The 15,909-nt window shown below is 41.7% G+C and overlaps 1 protein-coding gene and 1 long non-coding RNA gene across 3 annotated transcripts; one reads left to right on the top strand and one right to left on the bottom strand.

Moving 5' to 3' along the window:
• Positions 1-343: 343 nt before the first annotated feature.
• Positions 344-14,658, bottom strand: LOC106175385 (uncharacterized). Of its 2 annotated transcripts, XM_013557349.3 has the most exons (7): positions 14,307-14,643; positions 13,608-13,699; positions 11,582-11,831; positions 7,138-7,245; positions 6,716-6,829; positions 6,261-6,374; positions 344-5,520 (listed from the first exon to the last, which is right to left on the bottom strand). In XM_013557349.3, the coding sequence occupies exons 1-7, from the start codon at positions 14,350-14,352 to the stop codon at positions 767-769; spliced, it is 5,478 nt and encodes a 1,825-aa protein (XP_013412803.2). In that variant the 5' UTR covers positions 14,353-14,643; the 3' UTR covers positions 344-766. The 2 variants fall into 2 exon arrangements, with proteins under 2 accessions (XP_013412803.2, XP_086865614.1); XM_087009488.1 differs by lacking the exon at positions 7,138-7,245 and having other exon boundaries at positions 14,307-14,658.
• On the top strand, positions 7,257-10,443 carry LOC147762769 (uncharacterized). Its single transcript, XR_015333565.1, has 2 exons — positions 7,257-8,913; positions 9,350-10,443. It is a non-coding gene; the product is annotated as an uncharacterized LOC147762769 (long non-coding RNA).
• Positions 14,659-15,909: the final 1,251 nt, after the last annotated feature.

Below are 15,909 nucleotides of genomic sequence, written 5' to 3'. Positions count from 1 at the left end.
TAAGCATCCCTTTTTTTAGATTTTTAATCTTCAATAAGAACTTGTCGTAGTTTAGTAAAACAGTGAAGGAAAATCCATATTTCATATTATCCGTCAGTTTTGTTGTCATAATCTTGGTTGAGAAAAAGGTTTTGAGCTTCCACCTTCGAGAATTATTTAATGTTATCATTCATTAGTTATCAGTCTACCAAATTATATTTAATTATCTTAAAAATACGGATTTTTTGCGATGAAAATTTCCACTGGCATATATTATGGAACACTTAAAGCACCGATTGTTACAATAAGAACTTGGAAATAAAACACGCTGATGCAATAAAGATGTAAAAGATCACAACTATAATTTCGTGCATTTTACATTTATTTTGGGAATCTTAAATTTCAATCACAAAATACAACGGTGTTATCGTCTCCTTTGACGTGTAATCAGTGAATCGCAGTGTGAAAAGTCTCTACAAATCAATTACACTGAACCCATTTAACTGTCAGGTGATATACACTGTGTAAGCAGGTGATTATGATTATTTGATATATAAACGACAGTCTCGTAAACAAAAATAAAGATTTCTCATCGAAGATATCAACTACATGTACATTAAATTGCGTATGAAGACGAGAATACTACACAGATAAAAGTTGTGCATGATTCACATACAGCAGGTCTTATTTTAGCCATGAAAAGACTTTGTGAATTCTAAACTAAGAACATACGAAATCAAGGTTTGGTGTTGGTAAAGTCGTGGGAAGTCAAAGATTGTGGACTGATTTACGCCCCGCTGATGAAGACCACACTTTTGGTACTAACACAACGCTTCTGTGTGTCGTCCCACTTCATGCCACTGTGGCATTGATGAAGCAAGGGGTTTCCCAGACGATCACACTGGATGTACATCTTGGGATCAGGATGGGCGTAAAACACGTGCCCGGACTTGACGCTGCCTGGAGTGCAGGGGTTATTAAGTGCCAGCGGGATGAGCTTCACCTTGTCTGTTTTAACACTGGCTCCTGGCTGATCTGGGTCAACCTGGACGCATGTTTCGTTCTTCTGGTTCCACACGGTCCCCTCGGAGCAGTTCCGGATGTACATATTTCCCCAGAGGTCACACTGGATGTACTTAGTCTTGTCACCCGGGTAGGGGAAGTAGTACTTGCCGGCGTTGATGTTTTCAGGGGTACACGGGTTGTCCAACGTGGTCCTCAGACCACTACCGAAGGTTTTACGGGTGATGGCGCCGCCGGAACACTGCTCCGCTGTTTGGTTCCACTGAGTTCCCTTGGGACACTCCACCAAATACACCTTGCCCCATAGGTCACACTGGAGGTACTTGGATTTGTCTGGTTTGTACGGGAAAACCAGTATCCCGGCCGCTATTTTCTCTGGAGTGCAAGGATTGGGGATGGGGAGTCCGGTGGTTGATGGAGGCATCGTAGTAATTGGCACAGTTGTTACATTTTCAGTGGTGGTTGGTGGCTGGGTGGTAGTAGTGGTGGTCGGTGGCTGGGTGGTTGTAGGTGGTTGGGTTGTTGTAGGTGGTTGAGTAGTGGTTGGTGGCTGGGTGGTTGGTGGTTGTGTAGTGGTTGGTGGGGCCGTGGAGGGTGGATTTGTCTTTGGTGGAGGCGTAGATTTCCCCACCAGGTCTCCAATGCTGGACGAGCACTGAACGTATTTCTGATTCCAGAACGTACCCCTGGGGCAATTCATAATGTACATAATACCCTGTGGGTCGCACTGCAGGTACTTGGTTGCATCCCATGGGTGTGCAAATAGGATGTTCTTCAACGCCAAATTTGCAGGGGTGCATGGGTTGACGATGGGTTTGTTGGTTGTGCCCGGTGCTGGTGTTGTCCTGCCCCACGAAGCTGGTTTTCCATGGCTGGCGATGATGAGGGCCTCAGAGGCGGCATCAACACATGTCTGTCCCAGCTGGTTCCACCACGTGCCTGCACCGCAAGACATTAGGAACTGTCCGCCCCAAATGGAACACTGGATATACTTGTACTTGTTAGCGGGATAGGCAAAGAACATCTTGCCTGCCTTGATGTTTTCAGGAGTGCAAGGATGGCTAAAAATTGCCGCCCTGCGACCACGGGATGGAACGCAGGTCTCAACCCTCTGGTCCCAGATCATCCCCGATTTGCAGCTCTGTTCCCACACATTCCCCCACAGATCACACTGGAGGTACTTGGTGTTATCGTAGGGGTGTGGGAAGAACAGTTTGTTCAGTGCGATGTTCTGCGGGGTACACGGGTTCACCAGTGGTGCAGGGGTCGTGGTAGACACTCTCATGCCAGCAGGCGTAGGAACAGAGGTGACGCAGGTTTCATTCTTCTGGGACCACCACAGTCCCGCCGGACAACTCTTTATAAACATATTGCCCCACTTATCGCACTGTATGTATTTAGTTTTATCCCCGGGGTATGGGAAGTATAAAATGTTATTGGCAATGTTGTCTGGAGTGCAGGGGTTTGTAATGGATACTGCACGCACAGCGGGCTTGACAATACCGTTGATTACAGCCTCGGCGATGGCGTCGACGCAGGTTTCGTTCTTCTGGTTCCACCAAGTACCGGCACCGCATTGCTTAACGTACATGCTTCCCCAGAGGTCACACTGGATGTATCGGGTCTTATCTCCTGGGTATGGGTGATATATACGACCTGCATTAATATTCTCTACGGTGCAGGGGTTCTTGACTGGTTTGTTGGTTGGGGCTTGGGTAGTGGTAGAAGTGGTGGTGGTGGGTTTTGGAGTGGTTGTGGTGGTTGTAGTTGTTGTTGTTGTTGTTGTCGGTGCCGCGGTGCTTGGGGTTACTTTAAACACAACTGGCCCGGCAAATGATGGAACGCATGTATCAACCCTCTGGTCCCAAACCATCCCCGGTTGGCAGCTCTGTTCCCACACATTCCCCCACAGATCACACTGGAGGTACTTGGTGTTATCGTAGGGGTGTGGGAAGAACAGTTTGTTCAGTGCGATGTTCTGCGGCGTGCAAGGGTTCACCAGTGGTGCAGGGGTTGTGGTGGTGGTGGTGGACACTCTCATGACAGCAGGCATAGGCAAAGCTCTGACGCAGGTTTCATTCTTTTGGAACCACCACAATCCTGCCGGACAGCTCTGGACATACATATTGCCCCATTTATCGCACTGTATGTATCTAGTTTTATCGCCGGGATATGGGAAGTAGAAAATGTTATTGGCGATGTTGTTTGGAGTGCAGGGGTTTGTAATAGATGCTGCACGTGCAGCAGGCTTAGCAATACCGTTGATTACAGCCTCGGCAATGGCGTCGACGCAGGTTTCGTTCTTCTGGTTCCACCAAGTGCCAGCACCGCATTGCTTCACGTACATGCTTCCCCACAGGTCACATTGGATGTAGCGGGTCTTGTCTCCGGGGTATGGGTGGTATATACGACCAGCATTAATGTTCTGTACGGTGCAGGGGTTCTTGACTGGTGTGTTGGTTGGGGCTTGGGTAGTGGTAGTAGTGGTTGTGGTGGGCTTTGGTGTGGTTGTGGTGGTTGTAGTGGTTGTTGTTGTAGTCGGTGCCGCGGTGCTTGGGGTCACTTTAAACACAACTGGAACGGCAGATGATGGAATGCATGTATCAGCCCTCTGGTCCCAGATCATCCCCGATTTGCAGCTCTGTACAAACACGTTCCCCCACAGATCACACTGGAGGTACTTGGTGTTATCATAGGGGTGTGGGAAGAACAGTTTGCCCAGTACGATGTTCTGCGGCGTGCAAGGGTTCACCAGTGGTGCAGGGGTTGTGGTGGTGGTGGTGGACACTCTCATGACAGCAGGCATAGGCAAAGCTCTGACGCAGGTTTCATTCTTTTGAAACCACCACAATCCTGCCGGACAGCTCTGGACATACATATTGCCCCATTTATCGCACTGTATGTATTTAGTTTTATCGCCGGGGTATGGGAAGTAGAAAATGTTATTGGCAATGTTGTCTGGAGTGCAGGGGTTTGTAATGGATACTGCACGCACAGCGGGCTTGACAATACCGTTGATTACAGCCTCGGCGATGGCGTCGACGCAGGTTTCGTTCTTCTGATTCCACCAAGTGCCAGCACCGCATTGCTTCACGTACATGCTTCCCCACAGGTCACATTGGATGTAGCGGGTCTTGTCTCCGGGGTACGGGTGGTATATACGACCAGCATTAATGTTCTGTACGGTGCAGGGGTTCTTGACTGGTTTGTTGGTTGGGGCTTGAGTAGTGGTAGTAGTGGTTGTGGTGGGCTTTGGTGTGGTTGTGGTGGTTGTAGTGGTTGTTGTTGTTGTTGTCGGTGCCGCGGTGCTAGGGGTCACTTTAAACACAACTGGCCCGCCAGGTGATGGAACGCAGGTCTCGTACCTTTGGTCCCAGACCATCCCCGGTTGGCAGCTCTGTTCCCACACGTTCCCCCACAGATCACACTGGAGGTACTTGGTGTTATCGTAGGGATGTGGGAAGAACAGTTTGTTTAGTGCGATGTTCTGCGGGGTACAGGGGTTAGAGATGGGAGGCTGGGTTGCTGGCTTCGTAGTGGGTGCCTGTGTGGTTGTTGGGGCTGGCGTTGGGGGCTGGGTCACTGCAGCAAAAGGTTTCACCACTTTCCCGTCGAAAGCGTCGGCACAGGTCTGATTCTTCTGGTTCCATGCGGTGCCAACGCTACACGTCCTCACTGTCATCACCCCCCACGTGTCACACTGTATGAACTTGGTCTTGTCACCGGGATACGCGAAGTAGAAGAGGCCTTGTCTCAGGTTCTCTGGGGTACATGGGTTCTTTATGGGCTTTACGGTTGAAGGTGCCTGGGTTGGAGTGGATGCCAGACGAACAGCAGGCTTGAAAACACCGTATTTGATCAGGGCCTCGGCGATGGCGTCAACACAGGTTTCATTTTTCTGATTCCACCAAGTACCGGCACCGCACTGCTTCACATACATGCTTCCCCAGAGGTCGCATTGGATGTATTTGGTCTTGTCTCCGGGGTATGGGTGGTACAGAGCCCCGTTTGCTATATTCTTTTGCGTGCAGGGGTTTTTGGGTGGTTTTGGGGTGGTCGTAGTGGTGGTGGTTGGGGGAAGGGTGGTAGTTTTGATATTGAACGGTTTTGGTCCTGGCTTGGCGTGATCACCGCAGGTCTCATTTTGTTGGTTCCACCACGACCCTGGGGCGCAGTCCTTGATGAACATATTACCGACCTTATCACACTGTATGTACTTGGCTTTGTCACCGGGATAGGGGTGGTACAGGCGACCGGCATCAATGTTGGCCTTGATAGCACACGGATTGAACAAGACCGCCAGCCTCTTGCCGCGCCCTCCCAGTAAGTTGGCGTGATGTGTAGGATGGACGCAGGCGTCTATGACTTCACTCCACAGAAGGTTACCCGGGCAGCTCCCGATGTACATGTTCCCCCATAGGTCACATTGGACGTATTTGGACCTGTCACTAGGATGCTTAAAGAACAGGTGCCCGGCCTGGAACTGAGATGACTGACATGGGTTCTTGAAAGTGGGGGCTGAAAAAAATACAAACGGAGAATTTTGACAAACTACATTTATTGTCTATATTAGAATTCTATCATGGCAGCTCATGTAAACATTACGTAAAATATCATTGAAATACACATATTTATTGATAGGTCACATCAGTCCAGTGTACATGTATGAACAAAAAATGAACAAATAAAGAAAAAAACAGGTGCAGCAGTTTGCTGGGCAATACGAAGAGTATTCAATGTAAAATGCAACAAATAATGATAATTTGACAAACTTTCTTTACCAACTCTAAGCTGGAGCAGACAGGTCTATAGTCTTGCTATGTGAACAAAATTCTTTTCATATCGAGCTCAACAGTTTTCTGTTGTTCACCAGTTTGAGACATTGACAGTATGGTAATATAATAGAGTCACCCTTAACCCCCCCCCCCCCCCACACACACACACACCCACCCACCCCGGAGCCTTATTAAAATTTAGATCAAGCACACCGCTGAGGTATAGAAAACTGTAGAGCTTGGTGACCTGAAGACACACGGTGTACAGCAAAATCGAAAATTCTGATCTCAGCTAAAGCAATCTCATGGTCGACGATCGATGAGATCATTTTTGTCTCCACCTTGGGATGTGATATTTTCAATTTGTTAACTTTCCTTGTCCAAATTAATGAATCTTCATCGATACTTTGCCACTGTACCTGCAAACATTGAATTTGAAAGAGAAAAGATCTCCAATATTGTCAAAGTCAATTCTGTACCTACCAATTTCGCAGTTTTTCCCCTGGAACCCGCCTGGACACATGCAACTGTAGCCGTTGATGTCATCTTGACACTTTCCTCCATTTTGACATGGTGCGCTGTCACATTCATCAATGTCTAAAAAGAAAAATGTACATTATTAATTTTATGGTCATTTCTGAGAGGCAAAATTTTCAATATACTATATTTTGTCACAATTAAGCTTTTCTGTAAACGACTAAAAAAAAAAAAAAAAACAATTGGAAAATTTAGTCGGCAAGTCGGATGCAAATTTTGCAGGTATAAGCCATGAATTTTTTTTCCCGCTTGATGATCATTAGAAATGGTTATTTCTTTCACTTTTGTGTACGAAAAATGTCCGAAAAGAAAGCATTTATTATCACCGAGTATTTTTAAAGATTAAGCTCAGTCTAAAAAAAACCTAGCTTCAGTTTCCTGAGATCAATGGCTTCACTTACTGATCTCGCAACTTTTCCCTTTGAACCCTGGATGACAGGTACAACTGTAGTCATTGACACTGTCTCGGCACGTCCCGCCATTTTGGCAAGGATAACTGTCACATTCATTTATGTCTAGAAACAAAAGTCACTAGTCACTTTTCAATTGATGTCATTTTTAAGAGTTCATAACCTTGTGCCAATGCAAAATTATTTTTTGTAAATAATTTGATTTAGATATGTGTGCAAAAGAAAGAAAAGATTCCTTCGATGTCAATATTTTTCATAAATTTCCACAGGTTAAAATAAGCTTTTTAAACACTTGACAGTGATGGGGGAGGATTTTCGATTTCTCCGAATAAAAAAAACAATGCAGTATTATTTCAGAAATAGAAATTTATCAAGAAAAATATATTCCAGTGGCATCTGTTTACGTGACTTACCAATTTCACAGTTTATTCCCTGGAATCCCGCGGGGCACGTGCAGCTATAGGCGTTACCGCCATTTTGACACGTGGCGCCATTTTGACAGGGACCGCTTGCACACAGATCTATATAAGAAGTGACTACACATCAACTGAATAATTGTTATGGGCAAATCTGTACACGAGATACATGTCAAAATATCTTCATATAAATGTTCAATATTCCTCTAGATTCAAAAATAAAAGATTACTTAAGTGTGTGTCCACGAGAAAACCAAACCAAATGTAGAAAATGCGGCAAGGTGGGGGTGAACGGATTTACATCATATTTGGTGTGTTTGAACCTTTATATGAACAATATCTGAGGCTGCAATATTTCCTGAAAAAAATCCCTACTTACAGAGATATGGCCAGTGACAATTTGGGGGGGTTTATCAACCAAAAATTCTTCTGAAAAACAGGGTTTTATTGATTGGCCTTAAAGTTTATACAGGTGTCACCAAATGATTTAGTTTGGTGATATATTATAACCTAAAGATAGGGGATTAAAATGATGTACACTTTTTCCACTCTCTTTGTTTCCATGGTAACAAACCAAGCGTTTTTCTCAGGCCTACAAACCACATGCTTTGAACACCCCCCTTCTATTTTTGACAATATCTTCATCTTCACAGGTCTTTGGGGTAAAGCGTGTTCAGGACTAACAGATAACTCATTAATCTATTTATACATGAAATCTAAACTTACTGCTGTTCTACAACTTGTCCGTTGTAACAGATAGAACATGACCTAATTTCTTCATTTTTCGTAAATATATCCGAACACGTATATCGGTGCACTGAACTTCAGCCATCTCTTTCAAGTCAACGAATGGTTTAAAACACTGTTAGTTGCACTTTTTATTTTCATTTTACCTATTCTAATTTTTTTCTGGTTAAAACAAGCATCTAACACATTTTAAAACCATGTGAAACTAATGTACTAACGTCAGAACAACACAGCGTCATTATCCAACATGGCGGAAATCGCAGACTGTTTCAGGGGGTAGAAACGCGCTACTTATATGATTATGACGAGCCTAACCTTCAGCACCGGATATTAGTTTGTGACCTTGAGGGGCTATTAGGCTTGGTCTTTGCGGCACGCACGAACAGTAGTCGAACTACCACACCTGGGTCTTTTGTTTTTGACAACTGTTCACTCGTCAACGAGGTGCTTGTTCTAGACTACAGACTGATATCTACTGGTACTACCAGTGGCTTCATTAGTAACGTTCCCACAATACATGGTTTTCTGTCTGTGCGTACATACCCTGAATTCGGTTAGCCTCACTGACGAGAACAATGGACGTTTCTTACCCCTCTCTAGGATTACCCCTGACTGTTTGTTTACAAATCTTCCTCAACGAAGTCGTATATCATGTGGTTTATACTCTGTCTACAGATATAAAAAAACATGTAGTCTATTGAAAAATTGCAACAGAGATATTAACAGTCATCTTCGTCGCGTTTACGTGAAGCAAAACAGCGTGAGTTACGAAAGCACACTGATTCTTGTCAGGTGTGAATTCTTTTGTATCCGATGACAGCAATTGGACTTTTTCAAGTATCTTTGGGAGAATAAATGGGTTACACCATGTGACCAGCACTGGGATATGGGCTTGGTTTGTGCTGGAAACCATCCACACGGGAAAACGAGCCTATAAGTAGTATAACGAAATATGTCATGGGATTAACTTGCAGATGTCAGTGTAGACAAAAAGCCATTTGAATATACTGATGCCACTTGGTTCAGGTAAGAAACGGGTTTGTTTGTATTTTAATACAGGCTAAAATCCAGAAAAAAAGTTCACTCAGAAAAAAGGATCTAGGTGTAATTTTTTAATGGTAAACGCTCCATTTTTTTAAAAAGAAAAATGCCCCCTTTCAAATAATGAAATTGCAGCCTAAGGACCTGTGATAATTTTATCTTTTAAGCTATATTTGTGTGGGTATTTATGTAGGTTTAATGGTACTTGGGTAAAATAAATTTAAGGGTAACAATTGGAATTAGATTGAAGCTAGGGCTGGTCTTGGCAAAATTGCTAGGCTCATCATAATTAATATTCGAAACCATGCCTTACTTATAAAACATGGACAAATGGGATAATAATTTATTTTTCATCAATGTATCAATTAACTTTCAGATAAGTGTTTTCATGTGTCTATAGTAAGCTATATTTATATTTCAGGCATATTTGAGAAGTGTTATTTGACACACAGTGATCTTATGGTCAGCAAAAGAGTCCAAAGTCTTGCAGAAACTGAAACTAGTGTGGAAATGATGGCTGTTGTAAAAAGGCATGTATGTAAATGAAAGCCACAATATAACAAATGCTGAGGAGATGCATGAGGCCCTAGTTTCTGCAGTTGGAGCCATTTTCTACATCCAGCTAGACAGACATCTTCCAAACCTGCGTGGACTGGAGTGTCCAATTACAACAATTTAGCTTTCTTGATTCCTACAACATGAGAAAAGGTGTCTTCCTTCCTTGAGCAGTTTTAACATGAGTGATACTGATGTTAAAGTTAATTTGGGTTTTTCTGAGGCAAATATGCCAACTGGGACTATACCAAGCAAGATCACAAACAGGGAAATTTTTTCTTGTCCAGAGAAGTTTTCTCTGAAATCTTTTGCTACTAAGACTGAAGAGTATTTGTAAGGTCCTTTTTTAGACCACAGTTATGAAATGTGCCAAAAAAAAACAGCTTTTGATCAAATTAAAGTCTAGTGGGCCAACAATCTGACTAAAGAAAAACTTAAAGCACATCAGCTGTGAGAGAACTCCACCCTCTTGAATATCTCACTGAGTTACACAATGGATGAGCTTTAAAGTCCTCTAAACCTTTGAAACTATATTCAAATAAAGTAAAGGAGTTTTTACTGAAGGAGTTTAGAAGGGCACAAGAAACAGGCCAGCAGAACCTAGCATTTGTGAGCATGAAGATGAGATTGAAATGTCAGTAAGGAGGGTTACAGACTATTCAGGAAGAAAAAATCGGCAGTTATTTTTGAGTGTATTAAAAACTTTGATGTTATGAGCTGTAATGTTTGATACAAAACTGCAAAGATGTTTCATAACACCAGGATATATTTTGCGGTTGTGTTAGTTTTGCTTTTTGAATAGAAAATTATCTTGTTTTGCTACATTATGATATAGTTTGTAATGATCACAACTAATGTTGCACTGCTTTGCATGTATTGCTATATTATAATTTTGTGATTTTTTTATTATTTGTAATTATTCATCTGAGACAACAATAAACTAAATTGAATAATTTTTTAGTTACTGTATGCTCATAAATAGTCACCAAAAAGTGGTGTGGATGATTAAAAAAAAACTCTTGATAATTGAAAAAGATTTGTTCTGGCTTTGCTATCATAAATACTATGGCATATCCTGATCTCTATATGATAAATATTGCACCAAAAAGAAATCGCTACTAAACTAAGATTTTAATTTGTATTCACCAAATTGATGATATTAAAAAATATATATATATATTAAAATTATCTTGTAAACTCTCAAGTTAATTGCCAGTGCCTATCCAAAGTAACAGAATCTATGATTTATTTCCTCTTAATTTTTTGTCCATATAAATTAAGAAGTCCATATATGGCAATTTACAAATATGAAGCCCAGTGACCTTGACCTACTGACCTGATATTCATTAGTACACACCCACTTTCCATGTTCACCAGCCCTATTAATTTAGTAACATCATTGTAGAGCAAAATGGTTTAATAAATTAATCAAACCTATCGTCTACATAGACTTGAATGAATCCACCATGATTTTTTGCCTTAAAAATGGCCAACTTTGGAGGTATTTTTCAGTACCTGTTTTAATACAGCAGTAACTTTTGAAACTTGATTTGGAATGACCCATATCTGCCTAAAATATTCATGCAGTTTTATAGCTGTAAACCCTGTGAAGATGGAGATATATGCAATTAAAGATGGTAGTATCAAAATTGGACTTTGGGGGGAGGGGTGTTATAAATGGGTGTGGCTCGCCCAAGCAGGGTCTTATCTGAATTCTACATATATCTGTGGCAAGCCAAATGATTGTTTTCAATGATTGTAAGGTCTAATATTTTTTAGTTTTCTCCATTTTTGTTTAATTTACACAAAATATATCATTATTTTTCCAAGGTAAAAATGGAGTCTCAAAGAGGCTACATAAGCCATGGCTTATAATAGGCTATAATTCTCTGAAGAAAGGATATTTTTGGGATTCCTTCCTAACTCATGAATAACTTCCTAATATGCCTCCATACAACAAATTTGGTTGAAATCCGCTGACCCCCACCTTGCCACCCTGGGCTGGTTCTCTCGTGGACAAGCTCTTAAAAGGAAAAAAATAGAATTTAATTCTATTGAATAATTAAATCAATCAATTAATCAATTAATAAAGTCATACCTGGTCTGTGGTCGCCATTTTGCGCCTGTAATTCAATGATGACCTTATCGTCTGCGCCATCACCGCTGCCATCCACACCGGAGTCCACAGCCGCTAGGGCGCCGTGGATCTCGTCTGTTCCCTTCCCGTCTATGAAGACCAGATGGGACGTGCCATTAGCGAGGTCCACCTTGCCCTCATTGGAGGTCGGTCCCGGGGTCCTGGTTTGTGTGGAGAAATATAGGACACCTGTGCCCTGAATAGACCTTACCTGAGGGGTTGAAGGGAATACGGCAATTCTTTAATAAATTTGAAAATCATGATCGTAATTATTTTGGTACGTTTGATGTTGTTAAATGTAAGTTAGTTCTTTTTACCCATATGTTCTCATACATTTAAGTGTAAGTGAATTGGTTAATAGTCTGTATGAGTTTAAGAACAAAAATTATGAAAATATTGACACCGCAAAATGTCCACCGTGCTCAGAAGCATGTCTGATCAAATAGATCTAAAATAAACTATTACGTCACCCACGATTGATGGGTTTCTTGACTTACTGTACTGACGTCATATTCTAAATAACAGATACCAGTTTTATCATTATCGCCCAGGAGTTGATCATCAAATCTGACTTGTTTGATTTTACATATAACACTTGTCAGCTGTCGAAATGTGTGATCAGATTGTGGCTTAAATTAACACCAAACTTATTTTTTGAACTGATAAACTTCCAAAAGTGTATATAACAGATATGAAATGGGTAACTAGATATCGGATTTCTCTGATGGGAAGAAGAGTAGGTGTGGTAAAAAGGAGTTGCCCAGTCAAGAAAATATGTTATCTGTCCTTCAGATGTTGACTGTCGTTTGACAAGTAAAGACAAAGGACTTCTGAACGCAGGTGTAGGCGGCTGACAAGAATAACCCAGTTTTTTTAAAGACCAGCTGCATGAGCTGCGTCCTTGGCAAAGAAGGCAGCCATTCGTCTGCGTATTCTCCCACGTGTTTTATCAGCGTTTGCACAAGTTTTGTCCCATATTTAAGTTTCTATATCGTCAGATTGGAGACGGGTTTAATCTTCGCGTCATGGACGAGGAGTGATATGAACCATTTATCTCTCTAAATGTGGAAGAACTTCCCTGTGACAGAGCGTTCTTCGTGCTCGTGATTTGTGAGAATGGGGACAAGCAGTTCCGAACTAGCTCACCTCAGTTTGGAATCTACCATGTGTTACTGTTGGCCGCCTTCCAATTTGGTTACAGTAATATTTTTTCGCATCCATTTTCCAGACTCTAACTTCTCCTGTAACTTTCCGTGAAGCTACCAGGTTCACAGAGAGTGAATTCACCAGATATTCATGGACATTTCTCTGGCTAATTCTCTGCACATTGCTGTAATGTCCAGCAAGAAATTTTGGAAAAGCAAAAAGCCGATGAAGCCACAATTGAAAGAAGCGCTAAAACTGAAAATGCCTTGAAATTCAAAGCCAGTGGGAATTACCTCAAACTTGTTGACTGGATGCCACTGAAAAAATTCCTCAAATTCAGGGAGGGATTGGGTTAAAGTGGTTCCAATTAAAAAATCTGCCAAAATCCGAATAAATTCATTATACATACTGTATTCATTTTTTTTCCACAGAACATAGGCTCTTGTTAAAGAAAGGGGGGGGGGGGGGGGTATTTACAAGGAGCACTTCGCAAACTGAAGTTTTTCGCCCTTTCGTTTTTATATAAAACGCCTTGTGTGTACTTTATTCTTAGTATAATTACCTGTATCCAAAAACTGTTTTTTCATTATCGCCATTATAAAGCCTCCATCCTTGAACTAAGACTGATATTCTTTTAACAGATGATATCGTAATGTTCTAAACCCGCCGTCCTCATACCAAACAATGAATCACATTAAAACTAGTTTGTAACAGTTACACAAAGCGACCTATATAGGTATTACCCGACATTAATAGAGAAGACATCGTCTATGAAAGATACAAAATATCGCCGGTGAAAAGCTTGGAGGATGTGTTAAAATCTGTGCAGTTTCCCACTCACCGTGATGGTTATTCCTTCCTTGGGCACTGCACTGGAGAAGTACCTCACTGAGCCAGTGTCAACCTCGATCCTCACGCTGGCCTGGGATGACACTGGAATATACTGACTGATATTAACCTCCGCGAGAAAACCAGTCAACACAAGTTACAGCAACAACCATGTTATCATTTTAACAGTGTTAAAATGTGTTCAGAATTTAACAAATATGCAATAATTTCACATTCTTACGTCCCAGGAAAGAGATAGGTGAAGTCGAGAGAGATCGAGACTGTTTTAGGGGAACCAAGCGAGGGAAAACGTTTTCTTTGTTGAAATATAAACAGACAGAGAGAGAGAGAGAGAGAGAGAGAGAGAGAGAGAGAAATTTATGTTAAATGACTAAATAACTGATCTTTTCGAGCATGAAAACTATCCAACAAAATTAACTTTGCCATGTGCGTGGGTAAATTTTCAAGGAAAACATAAAGCTTGTTTATTACCTTTTTCTTCTGGGATAACTTAAAGCACCACAAACCACCGCAACTGCTCATTTTTTATCAAATATAAAGACATCTTTAAATTTCAAGACCACTAAAAGGTTAAAATAAAGTAAATTAAACTGGAATTAAATAGAAAAATTAAGATTGCAATTTAAAAGGATGATTTTTAGAAAGGTCCATTAACGACAAGACACGAATAAGAAATAATTTGGATACTCACCATAGCCTAACAAAAGTAAAACACATGCCACAAGGGACAGCTTCATGATGATATGTCCCTGAAGTCAGTTGTCTCTAATCTCACCAGCTAGGTGTGCGACCAGTTATATCAGGGCCGGGTTATCGCGGTGAAGGGGTAAGGTCCAAATTAATATCACATAGTAATGGGAAAGAGGTAGGGGTGTGTAAACCGTCCCTGACATTACAATAATACATACTACTAAGAAGACACTGAGATGTTTTTCTTAATATTTGATTTATTATAGTTAATCATTAATCGCAGTCATAATTATTGGACATCTTGCAATCCAGGGTCGTCGCATAGTTTACGTCAATCAAGGAGCTATGTAGAGGGCGGGTCCTACTGCAAACAGATACAAACCTGCTTGTCTTCAGTGCAGCGTGACACTTCACAAAGTTACCATTTTCTCGGAAAATTAAATATGCAGATCAACGGATGGAATATCACAGTGCAAAACAGAAAACGCGCCACAGCAGGACAAATATGACAAGTTGCATCGAGTTAACTTTACCCTTGATAGATATTAATCCCCTAATCAAGCTACCATTTTTAAAGGGAGGGGATTCTCTTTCTGAAAGACAGAACCTTTTTACCCCTTTACCTGACCCAAATTGAGAAATGGCCTGGATCCTGCATAAAAAATGATTAAAAATTAATCATTTCCGACCAATAGATTTTTGATCCCCAGACCCCACCTGCCTACGGGCACGCAGACTTTATTTGTATAGATACTGTGGGGTTGCTATGCGGTGGGGAGGGGGGGGGGGCAAAGAGGTAGAATCCCCTCTCCCACGAATGCACCAGTGATTTTTATGTTATTTCTTCACTTCGGAGTTTTCAAAGAACTAAAAAACTATCATAAGCCAGGATGCCGGCTTAGTTAGTTATAAAGGACGCATTCAGAACATGTTGGTCCGCGGACTAACACATCGAACAGATCAAATATGACTAACCCACTTGAAAGCTTGTCACATAATCCCCTAACAGACACTAAAAAGATTCCTCGCTCGGGATTACGCGCCAAACTTTCAAGTGGGTCGGCCATATTTGATCCGCGGATCTGTTAGTCGGCGAATCAAGTTTGGTTGTGAATGCAGCCAAAGACACACAGTATAGTAAGAACCTGAACCTGAAGTATAGAATAGCAGCCTTTCATAGCAAATGATAGCTGACTTCAGTCAACATTACAGGAATGCCATTCTTTGGGGAGGGGAGGGGGGAGTTGTCTTCGAAGTTCTTCGGAAGAAATTCGGATTTTGTAGATTTTTCAAATGTTTTCCGGGTGATCGAAATTCTACTGACTCATGTAAGGATAAGCGACATGTTACCCAGGCATGGAGCTTAACAATTCCCATGCATCATTGAGTAGAATTAAGGCATATATCGGTGTATGTTGTAACGCGGGAAGATAACGGATCTTCACAGTTGTGATTAAGGACTGTTAGTTCAGTTCTTCGACATCTAAACAAAGATCTGGTTTATCAGGCAGCATTAATAGAGACACCGCTATGTTGACAAGCACAAGAAAGCCCGTGAACAAGAACTCGCACATGCAAAGGGGTTTCTTATTCTGAAAAACTAA

Source organism: Lingula anatina, chromosome 3 (genome assembly GCF_051362555.1).
Source record: "Lingula anatina isolate TDL-2025a chromosome 3, LinAna3.0, whole genome shotgun sequence".
Taxonomy (NCBI): Eukaryota; Metazoa; Brachiopoda; class Lingulata; order Lingulida; family Lingulidae; genus Lingula; species Lingula anatina.
The sequence above is the reverse complement of the archived record's forward strand: the minus strand, read 5'-3'. Positions and strand labels throughout refer to the sequence as shown.

Bases quoted from the DNA above. Each gene is read 5' to 3' on its own strand.
- LOC106175385 (XM_013557349.3), bottom strand. From the start codon at position 14,352: ATGAAGCTGTCCCTTGTGGCATGTGTTTTACTTTTGTTAGGCTATG. The intron at 6,375-6,715 runs GTAAGTGAAGCC...TTTTCTTTTTAG, and splicing joins AGGGAAAAGTTGCGAGATCA to ACATTGATGAATGTGACAGC. The intron at 5,521-6,260 runs GTAGGTACAGAA...TATTTTTTTCAG, and splicing joins GGGGAAAAACTGCGAAATTG to CCCCCACTTTCAAGAACCCA.